Source organism: Hirundo rustica, chromosome 3 (genome assembly GCF_015227805.2).
Source record: "Hirundo rustica isolate bHirRus1 chromosome 3, bHirRus1.pri.v3, whole genome shotgun sequence".
Classification (NCBI taxonomy): domain Eukaryota; kingdom Metazoa; phylum Chordata; class Aves; order Passeriformes; family Hirundinidae; genus Hirundo; species Hirundo rustica.
In genome coordinates, this window is record NC_053452.1 from 29,066,875 (window position 1) to 29,086,869 (window position 19,995).

Below are 19,995 nucleotides of genomic sequence, written 5' to 3' on the forward strand. Positions count from 1 at the left end.
TGACAAGTTTTTTGTTGGGATCCAACAAAAGATAGTCAGGAGATATTAATCATTAGACAAGCTTCAAATGAGACTTTTATGTTCAATGAAAGGCTGATTCCATGCAGTAGTAGCTAAACCTTGATCCCAAATAGATGGCTTTTGTGCAGTGTGAGACAAAACCTTTGCCTCCGAGGTTTTTTATTGGATACTACTTGCTAATGATCCATGTGGGATTCTGGCCAGAAAAGCTGACTCACTAGGCATGGCCTGCCTCACAGCACAGCCTTCACAGCACTCAAAGCTTCACACTGGGAACGGCTGACACCAAAAAACAGTATTTTTCAGTGCCCAGGGCACTTTGTGCAGCATTAATTTCCATTCAGCAACTTTTCCACGGCTTTCCATGTCCTTTCAACAAGACACTTGCTGTGCAATAAGAATCAAGAAGAGTTAACAAATTATCTTTATTGCCATTCCTTTTCATGGAAGTGAGATTAAATCCTCATAACTGCAAAACTGCTGTGCCTGGGGCTTCTGAAATGAGCTGGACATGTATGTTCCATCTGTTTAGAGTAATTACAGGGATCAACATAAGCTCTTTGCTTTTTATGGAACAACATTTGCTCTTATTAGTGAAATAGCATTTCAAGAAAGTCAATAACTACGGAAATACATCGGTTGTGGATACAGCTATATTCTGTAACTCTCTGAGTTCTATTAATTTGAATTCAATGAACATGTAACGTGCCTGGCAAATTGCAAGTTTTTTCTCCAAAATACCTGCTATAACAACAGTTTGAATTAAAGTAGCATGTTATAAAGGGCAATCTCCTTCTAATGCCAGACAATCACTTGCTTTAAAAAGATATTAATACACTGGTGCTTTATAAACAAACAGTTAAATCTCTCTGCCTATCACACATGGGACATTGACACAGGGGACGTGCAGGAACATGCCCGTATGGCCAAGAGACAACAGATGGTGCATGACTGCAGTTAGTGCTCCAATCTGTGGCAGTTTGGAGTTCTTTAAAAAAAGACAGTCTCACATTACCTCACATCATAAACAGAGTGCGAACAGTTGCAATAGAAGCATGAGGGGGCAGCAAAATCAAGAGTTTGACTCTTTGGAAGAGCAAGCCAAGGAGGTTTAGAAATATGCTAGGTCCAGGGCACATAGACTGAACTCCAAGCCTGGGTTCAATCCTCCACTCTCCCTGCAGCAGCATCTCCACAGTCCTTAGGAACATCATGCCAGGAGGAAGAAAAGTATGTGATATACAGATGACCTGCCACTGAAAACAGTCATGGTCTTTTCCTGTTTCTAGAAAGTCTTATGCAAATGACTATTGCTGAAGGACATTGAATTCTTGGGACACACTAATTGTAAGTATAAGAGGTCATCATTTTGCCAGATGAAGCCTTGCTTTGTGGAAAACGGTGAAAGCAGCATGTTATAAATTCTGTCACTATCCTAGTTACAGATTAGTTGAGTTGCTCAACTGAAAAATTCTTTTAGCTAGTAAAAGAAACATCTAGATGCTATTTCCCTAAATAACCGCAGTTGACATTTAAGTGAGTACAAGCCTATCTCTAACTTTGAATGAAAGGCCACTTTGTCTACTCTTTTGGCCAGCAGCATCACACATTTCAAAGATGTATTTGTTTCTTGGGGTTGTTCACACTGAGTTGCACTGTTTGTAAAACAGTATTACCAACTACCACCACCTCCAGCTGAATAGCCATAAAACAGGTAGCCTGGATACCAGGAAAACACTTGCCAAAGCAGCACAGAACACGTTAACATACTCAGAGTATGTCAACCTTTACTGCAATTTACTGCTTCTTTTAGCTCTGCTTTTCACGAGCTCGGGTGCCTGTGGGGGTTCAGGTTGGCCACCTAACCAAAGCAGCTGGGGGATACTTGGAAACGTATACATGCACACATAATCAGCTACCTGTAAGAAAGGATAGCAGCAGAAGCCACAAAATAATAAACATGAAGCAGAAGCAACTAAAATAAAGGCAGATTTTCAGACTGGAAAAAGTGGCTACATAAAGACCATTGTAAGTGGGTAAGAAGCTATACAACTAGCTTATTTCCCACCTGGCCTACAGCGCTTAGTACTCCCAGAATGGAAATACTAAAGCAAGGTGAAGTCATATGTGGACAATTTGCTTGGAAAAGAAAAAAGGCAGTCACACTGAAACACGATAAACATCAACTGCAGTACACCACTTCTGCTTTTGCTCTAGGGAAATGGATAAAACCAGTTAATTTTCAAATATTATTTCAGAGAGGAATTTTGAGTGGTTTCCAGTAAAAGTTAGCAGTAGGCTCAGATCCCTACTTCAAAGCAGCATGTGCATCATCCCAGTGCCCTCTCCTTGTTTCACTTGCTTTTTCTTTTTTAAGTCAGTACATACACTGCTGTGTATATCTCTGACATGGACAGAAGTACAATGACTTCTAATATCACAGGCTCATGTTATGTAAATTTAAGAACACATGCTGGGTTTTTAAGAAATGGGATCTGTACAGAAGAAATGCACAACTGAGTTTTAAAGAACTACAGACACTTGAAATTTGTGGACAGGAATAGCAAGAAGCATTTGCGAAGTTGCAGAAGTCCAACTCCTACCTCATGGACCACATGTTGACATGGGATCTTCCACAGGTACTAAGGTTCCAAAGGGAACAATGCAGACAGATGTCTTCGTCCGTGTTTTTTGTAGAAATTACCTCTCAAAGCCACATGCAAGACCACTGCAGCATGCCCAACCATCAGCCCAGCATTGCCTAGGTCATCCTCTGATTTTATTTTTTTTTTTTCTTGTCCAACAATGCTTCTTCCTCTGTTAAACCAATTCTAAGAATTGCAGGCATCAGTTCCAAGTACAAAAAGACAAGGCTGGCATCTAGCAGCAATCAGCATAGGGAGATGAGCAGAGCAATGTAAGGCAATTTAAACATTGCCCATTAACACCACAGCAGGTCAGTGCTACTGCCAATACGACAACACTGCTGTGAAGGAGGATCTGCAGGGTTTACCGCAGCTACTGCTTATAATGGTTATTTGTGGGGCAGCAAAAACACAATGAAGTAGCGTCTGATATGGATGAAGCTTATTTTTCTTTCTTTGAATAAGTTAAAATGAAGAAATAAAAAAGAAAACTGATAAAACAAAGACTAAGGCAGAACCAAAGTTTTGGGGTTGTTCCAAGCAAAAAGCCAGAACAATTTATTAGGAAATAGTGGCCAGTGTGTACACAGAACACTATTACTGTCTTTAACTCTGGCTGCAGGCCTGAGTCAAGAACTCTCATCTTCACTCTAATTCTCACTACCATTATTGTCAAAAACTCCTTAGATTATTTTTTTTCTGCCATCATACTTATCTACCTTAAAAGGTTGTGAGGCAGATTTATTGCTCAGATACTCGTGGATTATAGACTATGCTAAATAAAAGCAGGATAGGAATGAATGAGGCATTATTCATTAATGTTAAAGGATTAACATTATGAACCTCAGCACCCCCCCAAAAAGTCTTCTGCAGTTTGAAGACTAGAACACCAAAAACCAGTGACTGAAGAGATTACCATAACAAACCTACATGCACAAACTAGCACACAAATACAGCTCGAGTAACTGGGTACAAAAATTACCACATCCAAGCCCCTTAAAAATAGCTAATCACAAATGCCTACAGATAATTAGTTATTGATCAGCAACATTAAAAAGCTGCACTTCACCTGTCTAAGCCCACTTGTACAGACCTGGGTGAACAAACAAGCCCTGGTCTTCCTTAAGTGAGGTTCAAATGCTTATTTGCTGTGCACTGATGCCACCATCTGGCTGTTCTCCTAACTCAAATTCCCGCATCTACTACTTCGTTTTACTTAGGTTTTTCTTTTTTTAAAGCAGCAAAAGCGGTTCATCTGAGCAAAAAATACTTAGCCCATTAAAATTTCTCTATTGTCACCTACAAACAGAATACACAACATTGTGTGGGAATAAATTGACGCCTGACAAGTATGTGACAGTCAAGCTCTTGCATGATTACCAGAGGAGCCCAACAAGGCACGCTCAAGGACAGCTTCACACGCTGGCCACAAGCTTCAGAGCTTCTTCATTTCATCAGTTCAACACCACAGGGCCTTGAGGGCAAAAAGCTATTTGTTGTTCTCAACTGCCACCTACTACTAGAAGAACTGAATGTATTTCATAGCAAAACAAGCACATGCCATACTCTCATCCCACGCAGATGCTTGAGCCAATAGTTCAGCAGAAGGCATCCACTTGTCCTGAGCCCAGCCTTTATTGAAGCCTCCTCTTTGGAGTGAGTTATCACGCCCTTCTAGTTTCACACGTGGCTCAGTCTGTACCCTAGAAAACCACAAGTTAGCAAGCCAGGTAATTTGAGGTGGAAGCAAAAATGTGAGTGGTCGCAACACCTGGGCTGAAGCACAACAGCTGAGCAAAGTCTAAATTGTATTCCATGAGAAGTGGCCCCAAATCCTCACGTGGGTAAACAGAAGGCTCTCAGGGAGCCAGTGGGGCCTAGAACTTCAGGGATAGAGAAGCAGCTAGGTATGACTAGATCAATACAAACTCCTCTTAGGGATTGAACACGGAGCTCTGGGGACTAACAGCCCAAACAGTAACAGTGTACATTAAGATAAGGGGCAAACAGACACCCCAGTGTCGAGGAAGGCTGAAGGACCAGTAAGCCTGTACAGGCTGTGCTTCCACACCACATGAGGTCACGTTCACCCACCTGACTGGAGAGAGGATCTGATGGCCAGAAGCATGTGAAAGCTTCTTGAAGGATCAGGCTGACCTCGTCTTTCTTCTGGCAGCCGGCTCACGACTCGCTATCAAAAAACAGGATGCGTGAACTGTGGAGGGAAATCAAATGCCCTCCACAGGATATTGGTGAAGATACTGGTGCTCCCACCACCTTCCTAGAGTCTCCTGCATCTGAGCTTTAGTGAGTCTGGCACACAGACTGTCCAAGAACTGCTATCAGGCCTGTACTAAGCTGTAGGCAGCTGTGACCAGAGCTGTCCCACAAGCTCTTCCTTCTCTATCCCCTTCTCACTTGTACCTTAGACCACAACTGTGTACAGCACTCCTCCCAGCATGGCCTCCCCTCGGCAACCAGCGCTTAAAATCCTGTAATACTACCTTGTCTACCTCCCACTGGACTGCTACAGATTTGAAAAATCATGTCAGCAACCAGGATAACACATCCTTTTTCTCCTGCCACCCCAGGGGCACTTAGCCCTCAACCAATCCATGATTGCCAAAACAGCAGCTCTGTACCTGACATCCAAATCTCTAATCCTGAAGTGACCAGAGTGGTACAAGGCACCTCCTCTAGAACAATCTTCATGCTGTTTCTCCCAGAGCTTGATTAAGGAACAGCTGCCATGGAATTGCCTGGCTTGTTGGAAAATGGAAGGGAAAAAACATTGCTACGGTGTCAGCAGGTAACTGCTTTTCATTCAAAGTAAACTGACACCTCAAGCAGTATTTGTCTCTGCTACTGTTCACAGGCTTGTGTGCAGTCATCAGCTCATCCCCTAAAGCACTTAGAGAGGGGGAGATACCCTAGAGTGTCTGGAAGTTGAGGAATGTTACACAGGCCTTTAATCCTGCCGTGCAGTCCACATAATTCCTTGGACAGACCTCATATGGCAAGAAACAAGCAATTTGAGGCAAAATTGTTTCATGGAACATTTCTCCTACACCTCACAGTCCTACGAAACTGCTTTTAAAGGCCTAAAGCAGCCTTCCTGTTCAGATTAGCAACTCACTGTCTCTCCACACCCTCAGGCCCCATGCTGAAGCCTCACATGCCTGTCCTCCTCCTCCACCCAAACAAGCTGGATAGGAAAAAAGTATTCACCTGGGTCGAATCTCAGCTGCACAGAAAGCTGAATGCTTCTGAAGAGATCTCTTCAGTATCACTATAGCAAAGACAAATGCAAACCTCAAAATGTTTGTTGCCTGGTCTTCAAGAAGGCTCACTTCATCCTTTTTGAACTCTACCCCTTACACCAGCTGCTCATCCTCTGGCAGCCAGAGACTACTGAAGTGTACAACCTCTTCCTACTGCTGCTGGATTATCCAGCCACCAAAGATTTCAACCCTCTCATGACAGACAAAAATGAGTGTTTCTCTGCAGCCTGAGGTACCACCATACTGCAACACCTGGGAAGCCAAAGAGACTTGCCCACCATTGTCCCTTTCTTCTTTTCTGCCCAATCAGAGCAAAAGAAAGCATGACAAAAAGAACAGAAAGGATATTGTGTAGATTGTGGGACAGCAGAGTAACAGGCTTGAGTGAGACTCAGTAGTTTGGATCATTGACACCATGGGCATACACTAGGAACAAACTTCTGTTGCATAAAACTAACCCAGAAGACCTAATTAACACGCAAGAGCAGAAGCTCTGCAATCCAAAGCAATACATGAGGACAATCAGGAGGATTCACCTCAATGCCACAAAACTGCCTTCAACCGGTGTAGATACAGATCTTTAACTTCAAGTCACTGCAGACAACCAGTGGAATCTGGCTAAACATCAAGTGATTCCCTCAACACAGATCTAAACTTTGCAGATCCCTTTTCAGCAGTACATGCCTGTAATACCAAGCCCATAAGTAGAATGAAGAACCATGTAACTAAACGAAACACAAACAATACAATGTTTAGTTAGGTAAGGTGTCACAATTTAATACCAGCCCTAGTCAGATAGCATCTCCAAACTAAAATTCCACATAAAAGCCAAAAAGCAATAGATTTTCTTTTCTATAGTTTTGATATATACCAGACCTAAACATACTTCATACTTTTTCTTACTTATCTTCCACAAGTCCTTCTCCAATCACTAGAAAACCATGCAGATAATAGATTATCTCCCCAAACTTGGTTAGACTTCTTGAAAACAGAAGATTCCAGAGGCAAGCGAAGAAATCCAGAAACCTTCACCTAAGACAAAGATTAAGTTTCCTACAGTTTTCATGGGAGCTCTGATTCTCTCCACCCCTCAAAACCCCCTTCAGAATCCTCAGATAACTTAAGAGATTTCACAAAGTCTGCAAAACTTCTAGGAAATAAATTTGTACATCTGAGGTAAGCCTAGTTTCAATGCATCAAGGCCTGAGTTGTTATAAAGCCATGCACATATTTAAGGACTGATCAAGGAATAAAGTTTTCACATGAGACAAGAGCAGGATAAACACGGAATAAACGTCAGTTCTGCAGCTACAGTAGCAGCTTTCCATGCACTGTCCTTTGACCACTAGATGGCATCTGCATGTCAGATTAACTGGAGCAAGAAAAAAATAAATTACATCAACTGGATCGGGTCCTTTTTTTAATTAAGTAACCATGTTAAATCATTGTAACAGTATTAGTATAAACAAGACAGACCAAGTTAAAAAGTATGTCTTCTTACTCTAGGTGGTAAAGGCAAGGCAAGAGCATCTGAGCCTACCATGTCAGTCATTTACTGTACCTTTAGGGAAGAGCCTTGAGTAGGAATGAATTAAATATTTCTCCCCAGTACTGCTTCAGGAAAAGGCCTTCAGTCTTTTAGCTCATTCTCTTAATTCAGTCTCCTGGAAACCATATGCAATTAAGGTGCAGCTAAGATACCTATTAAAATGCAATTCTCCTAAAATGTTCCCTCTCACAGCATTCCACGAAGGTGTTATGCATTCCACCTTTGTGGAAGTTGCAAATGGCCACCCAGGAACAGGAACCTGAAATATAAAAGTGAAATATTCTGGGGTAGCTAACGGAAAATACTGATTTTATACATGCCCAGAAATTTGACAAAACAGTGAGTCACACGGGCAACTGCAGAAATGCTGCTTGGATGTCAGAAGGAACAACATGAAATACGTGTAACTATTTTCACATCACATTTGTTAAGACTTCAAAACAATGGAGAAAAACTTCCAATGGAATGTATTCACTTGCCACATTTGTCCTCTGCATTCATCAATGCTGTGCGCTTCTCTGCTTCATGGCATGAGCTGCACCAGTTTTACCCTCAAGATACCATTTTTTTCTGGTTAAGCTTTTTTAATGATTAATTGGATCCATCCACAGCATCCTCATTTGCACCCTGAAGAGTCAAACCCTTAAATCAATAGGAGGAAGGAAAACTCTCTAACAAGAAAAAAAATCAGTAGCTTAATTATTTTGCTTTCTGCAAATATAATTTACTATTTTTGAATATGAACCATCTGTAAGAAAAGACAAACTATAACCCTTCCTATTTGTTTTAGCTCCTCCCTTTAACAGTAACTCAGGTGAAGTTAAAACACAAACTTAACATCTGGGCATGTCTAACCTATTTAAAGAGGATTTTTTTCAAGTGGTGCTTATTTCTACAGTTCAGCCCATGAGCTTTTTATCTGTCACATAAAGCTTACATCTTCACCTGAAGAAACAAGAGTTTGTCTTGTTCTTTATTGGCAGCTGGATCTATTTATCATCTGCCTTCTCATATGTCTGCGTCTAAGACTTTGTCCGCAGCAGACTGAAAGGAAGCTTGGGCTGCAGATGCTGTCAGCAAAGGCAGTGGAACCCAAGAAAGGGGTTGTGCACATACTCTGCTTAAAGCTCCACCTGTTCTGACTGTTTCAGGCTGCAAGGAGTTTTTCTTGCAAATATTATTGTAGTCATGTACTGGCAAGGGCTTGCGGCAAACGCTTATTTTCAATGGTTCTTAAAGTCTCATTTCTTGGGACATAGAGATGCAGAGATTAATGAGTTGAAACAGTATACTGGGAAAAAGAATGAAGTGTCTTCATTATCCATTGTTATTTATTTTAACAAGGCACACAGAAATACAAAACAAGTAACCAGACAGCTTAGCTGTTTTCCCAACACCTCGAGTGGTCTGCAGGGAAGATGCTCAAGCACTACCAGTTCCAGACAACCACAGATAAGAATTTTACAAACCCAAAACAAGTACCTAAACTTGGGTCTTATCTGCATAACTTCTTTACTGACCCAACACAGAGTTGCAGCCACACGGTTTTTCAGTGCTCAGCCCAACGTGGCCTGAGGTTCCTTCAGCTTTGATCATCCAGTATGTGCAGTGAGAATGCTTGGCTGTAAACCCATAAGCTGCATGCAGCCACCTAGTTATAGATGCTGTCCACAAAACCTTGGTAAGCCTTTGGAATAAGACAAGCAAAATCCACTTATGATCCAGGTGAAAAAAGTATATAGCTGCACTGAGAGTGAACTTGAAAGCTTCTGTTGCTAATTAGCAGACGCAGAACAAAAACATCCAAGGCTTTGCCTAAATGTCCCAACCCTGGTTTTGATACACTGAGTTCCTTTTTATTGACAAGAATGGCTATGTGCATGAACTTTACTGCAAACTCTGACTTGTACCAAAAAACGCTCCCTGTCCCTTCAAGAGTATTAACCCATTTGGACTCAGTTGACTGCACTGTTGTCAACTCTGCCCCAGCATAAGGAGACATTCTCTCATCCTTGCTTTCTTCACAAGTTCATTTCAAGTCAAATATTCACATTTATCCTCACGTACGTCCCAAAGCAGATGGATACCAATCCCGAACCACACTGCAATTTGAATGAGTTCATAAGCACATGACATTGACAGTACCACTGTCTCTGCTCTTTGCTAAGCTGCAATATTACCTGGTGTTTGTTTAAAGCATCGTCATCTCTAACCCACCTGGCAGCAAGGACAGTCCCAGAAACACCAGCTGTGGACACAAAAATTAACAGTCTGCCAGGAAAAGTTCAGTATCTAGGTAAAGACTAGCCTTTTACAATTGTTATCTACATAAACCCAAAGCAGAATCCCTTTTCTGTTAACCTCTAAGCTTTACGTTAAAGGACACGCATGGAATATTTGTGTCTGTAATCTACAAATTCTGAAGATTCCAGCTATCCAGAACAGTTACTACTCTCAGATCACCTACAGTTCAACCATATTCAACAGTAATAGTGCATTTTATATTTCTATTACTAGAAGAAAAAAAGAAAAAGTGTCTCCCAGCCCCAAACTAATGATACAGAGCTCCAGCAGTTCAATCTGACAGTTTCCACTTAGACTTATTGAAAGATAAGCCACAGACAGGAACACTTCTTCATAGAAGATATTTTTCTGCTCATCAATTCTGACTGCAGCAGATACACAGCAAGGTGGATTTCTATGATCAAACAAACTTACAACAGGGATGCAGGTTACTGACAATAAAAGCAACTTCCTTCTGCGGATCTGAAGAATTTCCATCAGTTTCCCAGGCAAGTAAGTACACAGCAATGCACAGCACTGGGATGCTACAAGCTGTGCCACACCTACCTATTGGCTTCTCTCTGAACAGAGAGGGCAGTACAAATGGAGATTGTCTTGGTAACAGGATCCTGAAACTTGGTGACACCTGGAAACAGGACACTTGCAATTAACCACACGAAACTTGGAAGAGAAATGACCAACCCAGACTTCAGTGGCCACAAGTATTCCCGTGGGTATAGATGCAGCAAACCACTAGTTTAAGACCCTCACAGTATTTTCAGTGAGTCTCGTTCTACAGCAGATTTTGGAAATCATCAGATCAGAAATAGCATTCAAGGTATTAGAGCACCGCAACCACAACTATATGAAACTTTTTTCTCCTTTAAAACAACGAGCAATTATCCATGCATAGAAAACACTGAGCACTATAAAGCATACAAAAGAAGTGATGCAAAACAAGAATCTTGCATCAATCAACACAAAAGAGTCCAAAGCAGCATCCCTTGCAGCATACTTTAAATTAGCATTTGGGAAATTCAAAATGCCTATCAACCGGAAAGGAACAAGACAAGAGGCGGTGTGCCACGCGTACTCTACTACAAACATGGAATGAGCACTGCTGGCAGATAAAGGTGTGGGGGGGGGAGAACATGCAAAACCACATCTTAAATGGTGTCATGTTTTATATGCCTCTCAACAGCCCATTTGAGAATCCTCCTGTTTATTCCCAGCACGCTGTATAAGCTATTTAACAGTATTTGAGGCTTGTACAGGCAAGATGTTTATGTGAAAAAAAAAATTATACATTTATATTATTTATACTAGCAATTCCCATGGAAGAAAGTTAATTTTATCTGAGTTGAATTACACTGAGGTTATCTTATCTACTTCTCCCAGAATGGACAATATTAAAAACAGAGATCTATATTAACCCTGTAAATGTAAGCTGAACTGGTAAGCTCTGTTATGCATCAGTCTTGCTTTTAGGATGGAATACCAGTCATATGTGTAGGGGTAAGATTACTACATCATGTGTGTTTTCCACCACATAGATGATGAAGGACATTAGCAGACATCCCAACTCTCCAGAAATCAAAACAACATCCAAATAATTTCCAAATGACTGCTGCTATATAAAAACAGCAATTCTTCAGAATACCAGCACCTGATGTGGTTTCTAGTGCCATTAAATAAACTAAAAATTTCCTATTTCTTTAGGACACAGAAGAAGGCCCGAAGACTTTATTTTTCTTTTGACATAGCATCTGTAACACAAGCGAGCATGTTAGGTACTCACATAACATACAGCTTTACACCTGGACATTTTATGATACAGAAGACATTGTTCCAGAAACTAAAGAAAAAATGGTAAAGTGTTAATCCAGATGTTTGGTAACACAGAGGCTGGCACTTGGTAAAACCCAGCATTTTCAAAACTTGCGAAAGTAAACCTCAAGTAAGCAATGACTTAGAGCAGGAAGTTACCATGTCAATGCCTACAGATTAGATTTCATTAATTACCTTGTCAAAAACTGCAGTTACCCTCACACAAGCTCTCATCACTGACTTTCAAGAACAGGCATCTTTGAACAACATCAAAAGAAATCTACTTTGACGTTTTATTCTAAGCATTGAAACGAGTGTTTTCTTCAAAGTGGTGTAAAATAAACCATTGTTCAAAACCACAGACCAACCCAGTATAAATCAGTAACAGATATATTGTAAGGTTTCTTTTTTTAAAAAAACCACCAACTCCACACATTTTGAGTAACAGGTATGTTAAAATAACCAGTCAGACTTCATTCAAATGAATTAGACAACTTTTACTAAATGAAAAAAACCTACATTTAAAATATGCATTTAAACCAAAATGGAATTAGAAAAGAGACTTAAATCCATTTTAAAGAACTTGCTCACTGTGTCAGAAATCAATATATCTCTCGTATTATATAATGTGCCAGTTCATAAAACAAGTTACTAGAATCCTCAATTTAACATTTTCAAAGACAATACTGAAGTCAAGAGTTTTACATCTACTGATGCACATTTAGAATGGTATAAATCTGCAGCCTTACCCCGAAGAATCTTATGAATTTGACAGTATTCAGTAAAAGCTTTTGTAGCTGCGTCCAATAAGTATTGCATCCTAAAGCATCACAAATCTGTGCCTTCCATTTATCTTACTATATATTTTATCTTCTCTACATCCTGCCATTTGCCAATGTTAATTCTTTTAACAAAGGAGAGAACTGAAAAGAAATACTGCGTAACTCTTGATCACGTACAGAAATTATTGCTACTATAGTACACTACAAAGCAGAAGTCTATACAATAGTACATGAAATTTGATCATGAAAATCCAAATGATAGAATCTTTAGTGATGTAAGCCTTACTATAAAGCTGGACATCCCGGTAGCATTTTCAGCTCATCACCCATCATCTAGCCTATTGTATGTTGAAGAACATCCTTTTAAACTCACCCTCTTCTGAAAAAGAATGTCAGGTTTCAAAGGCTTAGTAAATAAGGATCTTCATGTTCTGTGGAACTATGTAAGATGAATTTTGATGCAGGTAAGAAATTACCTGGAAGCTAAGCATGCCAAAGGTGTTTCATGCTAATAAAACTAAAGCCAAGGTACCACTTAATCAAGTTACCAACTAATAGGCAATACCATTTTTGTCCTATCTAAGTTAAATGAAGTGCCATTGCACAGTGTAATGTCAATAATTTAAAATAGTGTAGTGCACAAATTCATTGTGTAGCAGTTTAAGTCGAAAGGTCAGGACAGGTTTTTCTGTCTCGATGTATGTTGGCTGCCAAGCTGTCCAGACTGGGTGTTTGGGACTCAGTTTGCCTTTCAATCCCTACTGTACTATAAACTTTGCATTATAATGGGGCACACGGCGTTACGATGAAAAAACGGGATTAGGGGGAGGATAAGAGATCAATGGCTGTTCTAGAAAGCCCCTTCCTCATATCAATTCCAAAGAGCCCGGAAATAAGACTAGATACCATATTCGCATCATTCTAGCTACAAAATAACCAAAGGAAAAGCAATCAAGCAACAATAAGACCACATTACACAAATGGAACATCATGCTCTCATCTGGTTTAACTATTACACCGAGTTTTAACTGGGATGTTGGTCAACTTTAAAAACCGTGGTAAATGTGAATATGTAGTTGAAATAGTTTTTTCCTAATTTTTTTCTTCCTCTCTATGCTGGATATTAGAACTTGGAGCTATACTTGTTACAATACAGTGTCGCACATCCTTCTACTAGAAAAAATTAATAAAGATCCTTTACCCGTCTCTTTAAGTTAAACGTGTGTGACATCATAAAGGGTGTCAAATGGCTGGATGGTTTTACAGTGCACACTTATTATATACTGTAATATGGAGTTTTGTCCTTGACAGATCTGATGGTGTTTTCTACATTATTTCCTTTCTTCACCTCTTCTTCGGTGGATTAGCTGTGCGAGGTGGAGTGACTGGACGCCCAGAATTCAGTCCACCATACTGGTACTTGGCTTTCTTTTCAGATGGTTTCAATATCTTAGAGAAAATAAAGAAGTTCCTTTGAGTCAGCAACAACTGAGAACATTTCAAATACCGTTAAGCCCACATGAAACCTTGTTCAGCAGGAACAAGAGGGATGAGGATGGGGGAGGGGGAAAAAAAAAAAAAAAAAAAATCACATCACAACCCTAGAAATTTCTTAGCTCTACACACAACAGTAACTCTAAATCCCTCTACTTTTACCACTGTGTTGAGATGGGAAGGGGAAAGAAAAGGGGCTGAAAACACATCCAGAAAGGAATAGGGACTAAAATCTGATCAAAACACCCATATTAAAGGATCCCTATAACCATTAGTTTGCTTAATTGTGTACTCCAATCACTAGGTACGACCGAAAAAACCAATCATCCAATTAAGCTTTAAATTTTGAAATGAGCTATTGAATAGAGTGAATAACTTAATATGCAATGGTTTGCAATCCCAGTTTTCTGGAGAACAGTTGGTTTGCAGCTGTTCACAAATGCCAGCCTCCTGTGGCCCAAGAATACTGCTTTACACTAACCACCAGCACATCAACAACCACACTGATGTGGTCCATACAGCCCAACACTTGCAGTCATCTTAACGCACAAATATACCATACCTGGAAGGAACACATCAGAGTTTCATCCACACTCATCATGCCCCCTGCATTGTCAAACTCTCCACAATAATTTGGAGCTGAGAATAGGGTGACCAACTGCCGTTTAGCAAAGAACTCGTACCCATCTTCAACCACCTGCCAACACCAGAGAAATCAAAACAGCTTATGTAAGAAATTTTGAAGGAAAAAAAAAAATAGAATCTTGCGACAAACTGGACTTTATATTAGAAAGATACAAGTTCTCATCAAAAAGCTATTTTTTGTCTTGATTTCCAGATAGGACAAGTTCACTCATTTTGTCTTACCTGACACTGAATAGCAGGCCAGATAGCATACCCCATGTTTGATACTTTAAACACACATCAGCTTGACTGTTTAATATTTTCATAGCTGAAGTCCAATTACACACTGCCAGCGAAAGGACTCCCAGAATTTTATGCTTTATACACAGAATATGTTAGGATATTTGACCTAATTAGTTTGGAGCACACAAGGCCTGGGTATCACCTCCATTGCAACTCAAAGCAATTAAGTTTTGCTTAAATTGGCATTGACTGCACACACCTCAAGTGTAGGTGACTTCAGAGCACCAAAATTACAAAAAAAGAGTGATTCTGCCAGATCTTGCCCAAGAGCATAATGTACCTTTAAAATTGTGCAAGTAGTGTGACGCATCAGCTAAGAATGTTCCCTCTTTCCCAAAATAAGAGTTTCATGTTAGAACATAGTACACCTAGTACACTCAGCTGCTCACTTTGGTGCAGTCATCATGATCTTTTATAAGGTATCATCCTTCTTTTATAAAGAACTGAATCAACTATACGAATATAGGAAATTTGCAACAACCCTGATCAGCAGTTAAGAAATCCAGTCAGCATGCAGAATCAAAACTAAATATTCTCTAATGTTTTAGCAGTAAAATTACAAGGAAAAATTTTTAAGTGCTCTAATAGTGCACCCAAGCCTAACAGTGACACAGAATAAAGAGCCTAATTTTGTTTCACAGCAGGAGGGAGCTTCTAAAATTGACCAAATAATGAAACTGAAATGTTATACAGGAAATTGAAGCTTCATGTCTACCTAACTAGCACTCTTCCCTTGAAGTAACCTAATAAAAAATTGTGCTTAAGATTAACAATGCAAAAACAGCCTGACTGAAATGTGCAGAAAGAAAACAATCGATGCCAAAGTACTCTAGACAGCTGAACCAAAATAACTGGCAACAGTGAAAGTTTTAATGTAGTCTTGTTTGTAGAGGTAGTCAAAATGTGTTTAATATTTCCATGAAGTAAAGAAGAGGTAGTTAAACCAGAATTACTAGGGAATTGCCTACTGCTGAAACTGAAGAACTCAAACTTTAGTGTAAATCTCAAATTCAAGTCACTCTGCCCCTTTAAACCTGGAGACTTTACCTCTGATGTTCACATACATTAGTCTAACATTTAATAAAACAGTACAAAAGGAAGAGATCGATGGAGAAATTCAGTGTTAGGATTCTACTCCACTGACATTAGACACACAGTTAAACATGACCCAACAGAAGGACACAGCTTTATAGACCCTTCATTAGAAAGATTTTTTCCTCTTGAAATAACGCAGTGCAAATTAAGTTCCAAATATACACTACCGATAAGGAGCAGGAGAGGTTTTAAGAAGCAGCAGCAGAATTCATACCTGATGAGCTCGACAGATCAAATCCAGATCATGACGATTCAGAAATTTACTGACCACATCAGCACCAAAAGTGAAAGAGACCCCACGATCATTTTCACCCCAACCTTGCACATCTTTGTCTGGGTCAGACCACAGCAGGTCACAGAGCAAACCTTCAAAATATAATACAAGTGAAAATGCTAGTCTTAGGAGGTATTTTATGATATAAAACAGTTCTGTTGTAATTACCAGAGCAACTTTCCTAGAGAAAATAAGCCTTAACAACAAATGCAACGATACCAACTAAAAATGCCTTGATATGAAAAAACTCAGAGCCAAACCTTTTATTGTAATATTCAGTGTGTTTACAGTAAACATTTGAGGAGTTTAAAAATACTGAAGTGCATGTGTATTAAAAGGCAACCATCAATTTCACAGCTCACTCAAGAAAGCTCAGTTTGAAAGCTGCAGTAAATTTAAAAGTCCTATGCAAGGCCAGTCATAAATGCAGCAAGCAAATCTGCAGCATGTGCTTCTGAACGCTAACAGCTTTGATTCTTACCTTTCCTACCATTCATAAGGAACCTTAGATGACTAAGCCAAAATGTAACACAGCAATATCCTGATAATATAGTTTCACATAGCACTGTCAATTTGTTTGGACCCCTGCTGACTGTTTCAAAAAGCCTCATGACAGCCAGTCTGGAATCTAAGCTAAAAAATAAGGCTCTCTGGCATTTTAGCACCGGTCAAGATTTTTTTTTTTTTTTTTGCTGCCAACAAAAGGTCAGCTAACTCTGGAGTTAATACAAGGTACTAAAAAAGGCTTCTCTAGATCAACTGCAATGCCTTTACACATATAGAACTTTCCATAAATATTAACATGAGCGAGAACCAGGCCAATCCAAATACAACACAAACAAACCCCCGAACATTTGAAAGACATTTTATAGCTCTCCACGAAATTGTACTTTCTTTACTTGTGATGACCCATAGGCATATAAATACTTAACAGCATTGTTTTACAATCTGAAAGATATACCAGCAGGCTCCTTCATCTGCCATTCAGAAGTTTGATTTACATTTGGTTACTCGCTAGACAAAATATTGAAGATGTTATTTCTTAAACAACAGATCCTTCAAGCTGTAATCAAGCAAACCAATGTCTGAAACCTACTGTGCAACTGGACCATTTTTTATTTACATACATTTATCAAATGGTCTTTGGCACCAGACACAGCTCCTCTCTAACAACAAGCTAAAATTTTATTTGTTTTTAGAAGAGAAAGAACAGAACAAGTACAACTGCATTTTAGATAATATTTCTATCCAGAAAAACTACTGAATAGAGACAGTGCATGACAAAAACTTTACTGAAATTTACTCTGATATTGAGTTACTTTGTTTTTCAAAACAGTAATTGCTCTACAATCTCTAATGGCTTCTTACCATGAATTTCCAGCAAGTGACAGAAGCTGCTTGTCTCAGCTGTTTCGTAAGTGCTGCTTCTTCTATTCTCTCCCCAAAATAAAATAATCTTTAGGGTTTCATACAGAAACCAATAATTTTTAGGGTTCTTTCATATAAAAAATAGGCAGAACTGTCCAAAGAGGTCTTTAAATTGCAGTTGAAGTTGCAAAGGCTTTTTTCATCAGGCTAGAAGAAGCCATCATAATGATCTAATCTTAGCACAGCCACATGATCATCCACCATAACTTCTGTATCAACACAAACATTCCCCAGGCGACACCCCTCCAACAAAGGGGTAGCTCTGCAGGACTTGAAACTTTCATGGAAGCGAGACTACTTCAGTTTATTTTTAATTTTCCACAAGATTTACTTCCATTATGTAAAACTGCTTTCCTTAAATATGCCCAAAAGATGAAGACCTTTGTCACTGTACCACAGAGCACATGTCTCTGATGGGACATTTCATTTCAGCTCTCACTGTACGCACACAGCTACGGCTTCTGAAAGCAAAATTAACACTACAAAACACTACACAAAACAAAAGCCTTTTACAAAAAATCTCCATACTTATTTTTAGGAGGTACTAAGAAGAGAGGTGATTTCAGTGGAGTGTCCATGGAAACAAGAACTACGTTCTGGAAGGGTATTCCTGAAGTGGGGGTGGCTCAAGCAGTTTTATTTGCCTGCTGAATATAACCATCTTTTCTGGGAACACTGATATATGCAAAGATTGACTAGTTTGTGCTGACATTTACTTGGTTGTGCACTGAGCGAATAAGTAGCATAAAAGGACAAACAGTGTAGTAATTTATACTACAGAAACAATCACTCAGCAGCCTATAATGCATCTTAGTGTCAGGAGTGTATATACTGGCTTGCACAGAAGTGGTGTTGTTTAAGGGACAGTAGATATATTAACATTAGTCCCCGAATTACTCCCAGGCATCAACATTAAGGAACATTACAGGAAACAGAATTCTTCTACTTCAAAGTTTAACTGTAACTTATGTTCAAAAAAAGGTTTAGATCTTGTATCTCCTCTCAAAATTAATTTCAGACCACTGTTGAAATCAACATTTTAAAAACCATCCCACTGTACTGCTCAATAGTCTTTTCAATCCACTAGTAAAAAAATCTGTAATAAACGCGACACTGAGCAAGATTGATTAAACTATTCAAAAGAACATTGTACAGAAAGCACTAGCAATTTGCATCCAATATTTATAAACAGAACAGTAACCTATTAGAACAAAATTTCACAACTAGCACATTGATGGATGCAATTGAAATCCCAACTGCAGTGGAGTAACATCTGGATTTTTCAAATTTAATGAGGAAGGAGACAAATAGAGAGAAGCCCAAATACTTAAATACACAGGAAATTTAGCTTTGTTCTACTGTTTAACTTTGAACACTTATGTTCTTTGATAGACTAAAAGGCTTCTGTGTACCTAACCAAGGCAAGGGGAACTACCTTTTTAGCTTCCTTTATCTTACATTAGATTTCTAAGATGTTTTAAGGGAAACTTGTGAAGAGTGTATCCAAAAACATGTATTGAAAAACATACCCTACTCTGCTATAACAAACAACACCACCACGTACAACAACCTTTAGTGTATCAGATAACAAGGCCACCACGAGGAACAAGGCTCACATCCTACACAGGCAGCAAGGAGTATTGTACTGTGAGCAGATTGGGTTAAACCATTACACTGCTAGCATAGAAGTTGATTAAACCTGTTTCATCATTAAGACCTATTTACAGTAAATTCCATGTCACTCACCCGTGTCAGGAACATCTGTAGGTCTCATAATTCTCCGGATCTGCTCCATTGACTGGAGATCAGGAGACAGTCCTGGAAAAGTACAAGAAAACAAGTGACTCATATACGCATTTTACCTGCAGACAGGGTTCCAGAGAACACAAGATTTGAGGTTCAAAGGCACACAGCATCCATTGTTTCCACTGCAACATAAACAAAAGGCAGTTTGCTATGAGACAATTAAGTTGCTGAATAAAGAGACAGAGAACAATTCAAGTGAAATTAGCAAGGGGCTCTCATTACCATCCTTTTAGCCAGGGCTGTTGTCATCTACCGTAGCTCAGCTGCTTAAGTCAATTACAAAATCACAGTACTTTGATTACTCAAAAAACCCCAACCACTTAGTACAGGCAACTGTCTTTCAACAGTTTACCCATTAACATGCAACTACAATTAAAACATGGAATTCCGTATCTATCCTTTGAGGAGTTTACACAGCCTAAAGCTCCTCTACTTGGGGCACAGAGGCATGAAAGAGAGCCAGCTACATGCTCTAGCATCTTAACTCATCTTTAAATAAGGGTCCTAAGTGTCTTAAATTGCTTAGGCCAAGGTATCTAATTCAGAAAGCTGCAAATTTGAAAATAGAACATGAAGACCTAAT

The 19,995-nt window shown here is 39.4% G+C and overlaps 1 protein-coding gene across 4 annotated transcripts in view; it reads right to left on the reverse strand.

The window, feature by feature from the left end:
- Positions 1-12,088: 12,088 nt before the first annotated feature.
- Positions 12,089-19,995, reverse strand: part of PPP1CB (protein phosphatase 1 catalytic subunit beta) — a 28,812-nt gene continuing 20,905 nt past the window's right edge. For all 4 annotated transcript variants that reach the window (XM_040057410.2, XM_040057413.2, XM_040057411.2 and 1 more), the window contains exons 5-8: positions 19,353-19,424; positions 16,119-16,270; positions 14,445-14,579; positions 12,089-13,837 (exon numbers count right to left, since the gene is read on the reverse strand). In XM_040057410.2, the coding sequence (XP_039913344.1) occupies positions 13,733-13,837; positions 14,445-14,579; positions 16,119-16,270; positions 19,353-19,424 (464 nt within the window). In that variant the 3' untranslated portion in view covers positions 12,089-13,732. The remainder of the gene's footprint in view (positions 13,838-14,444; positions 14,580-16,118; positions 16,271-19,352; positions 19,425-19,995) is intronic.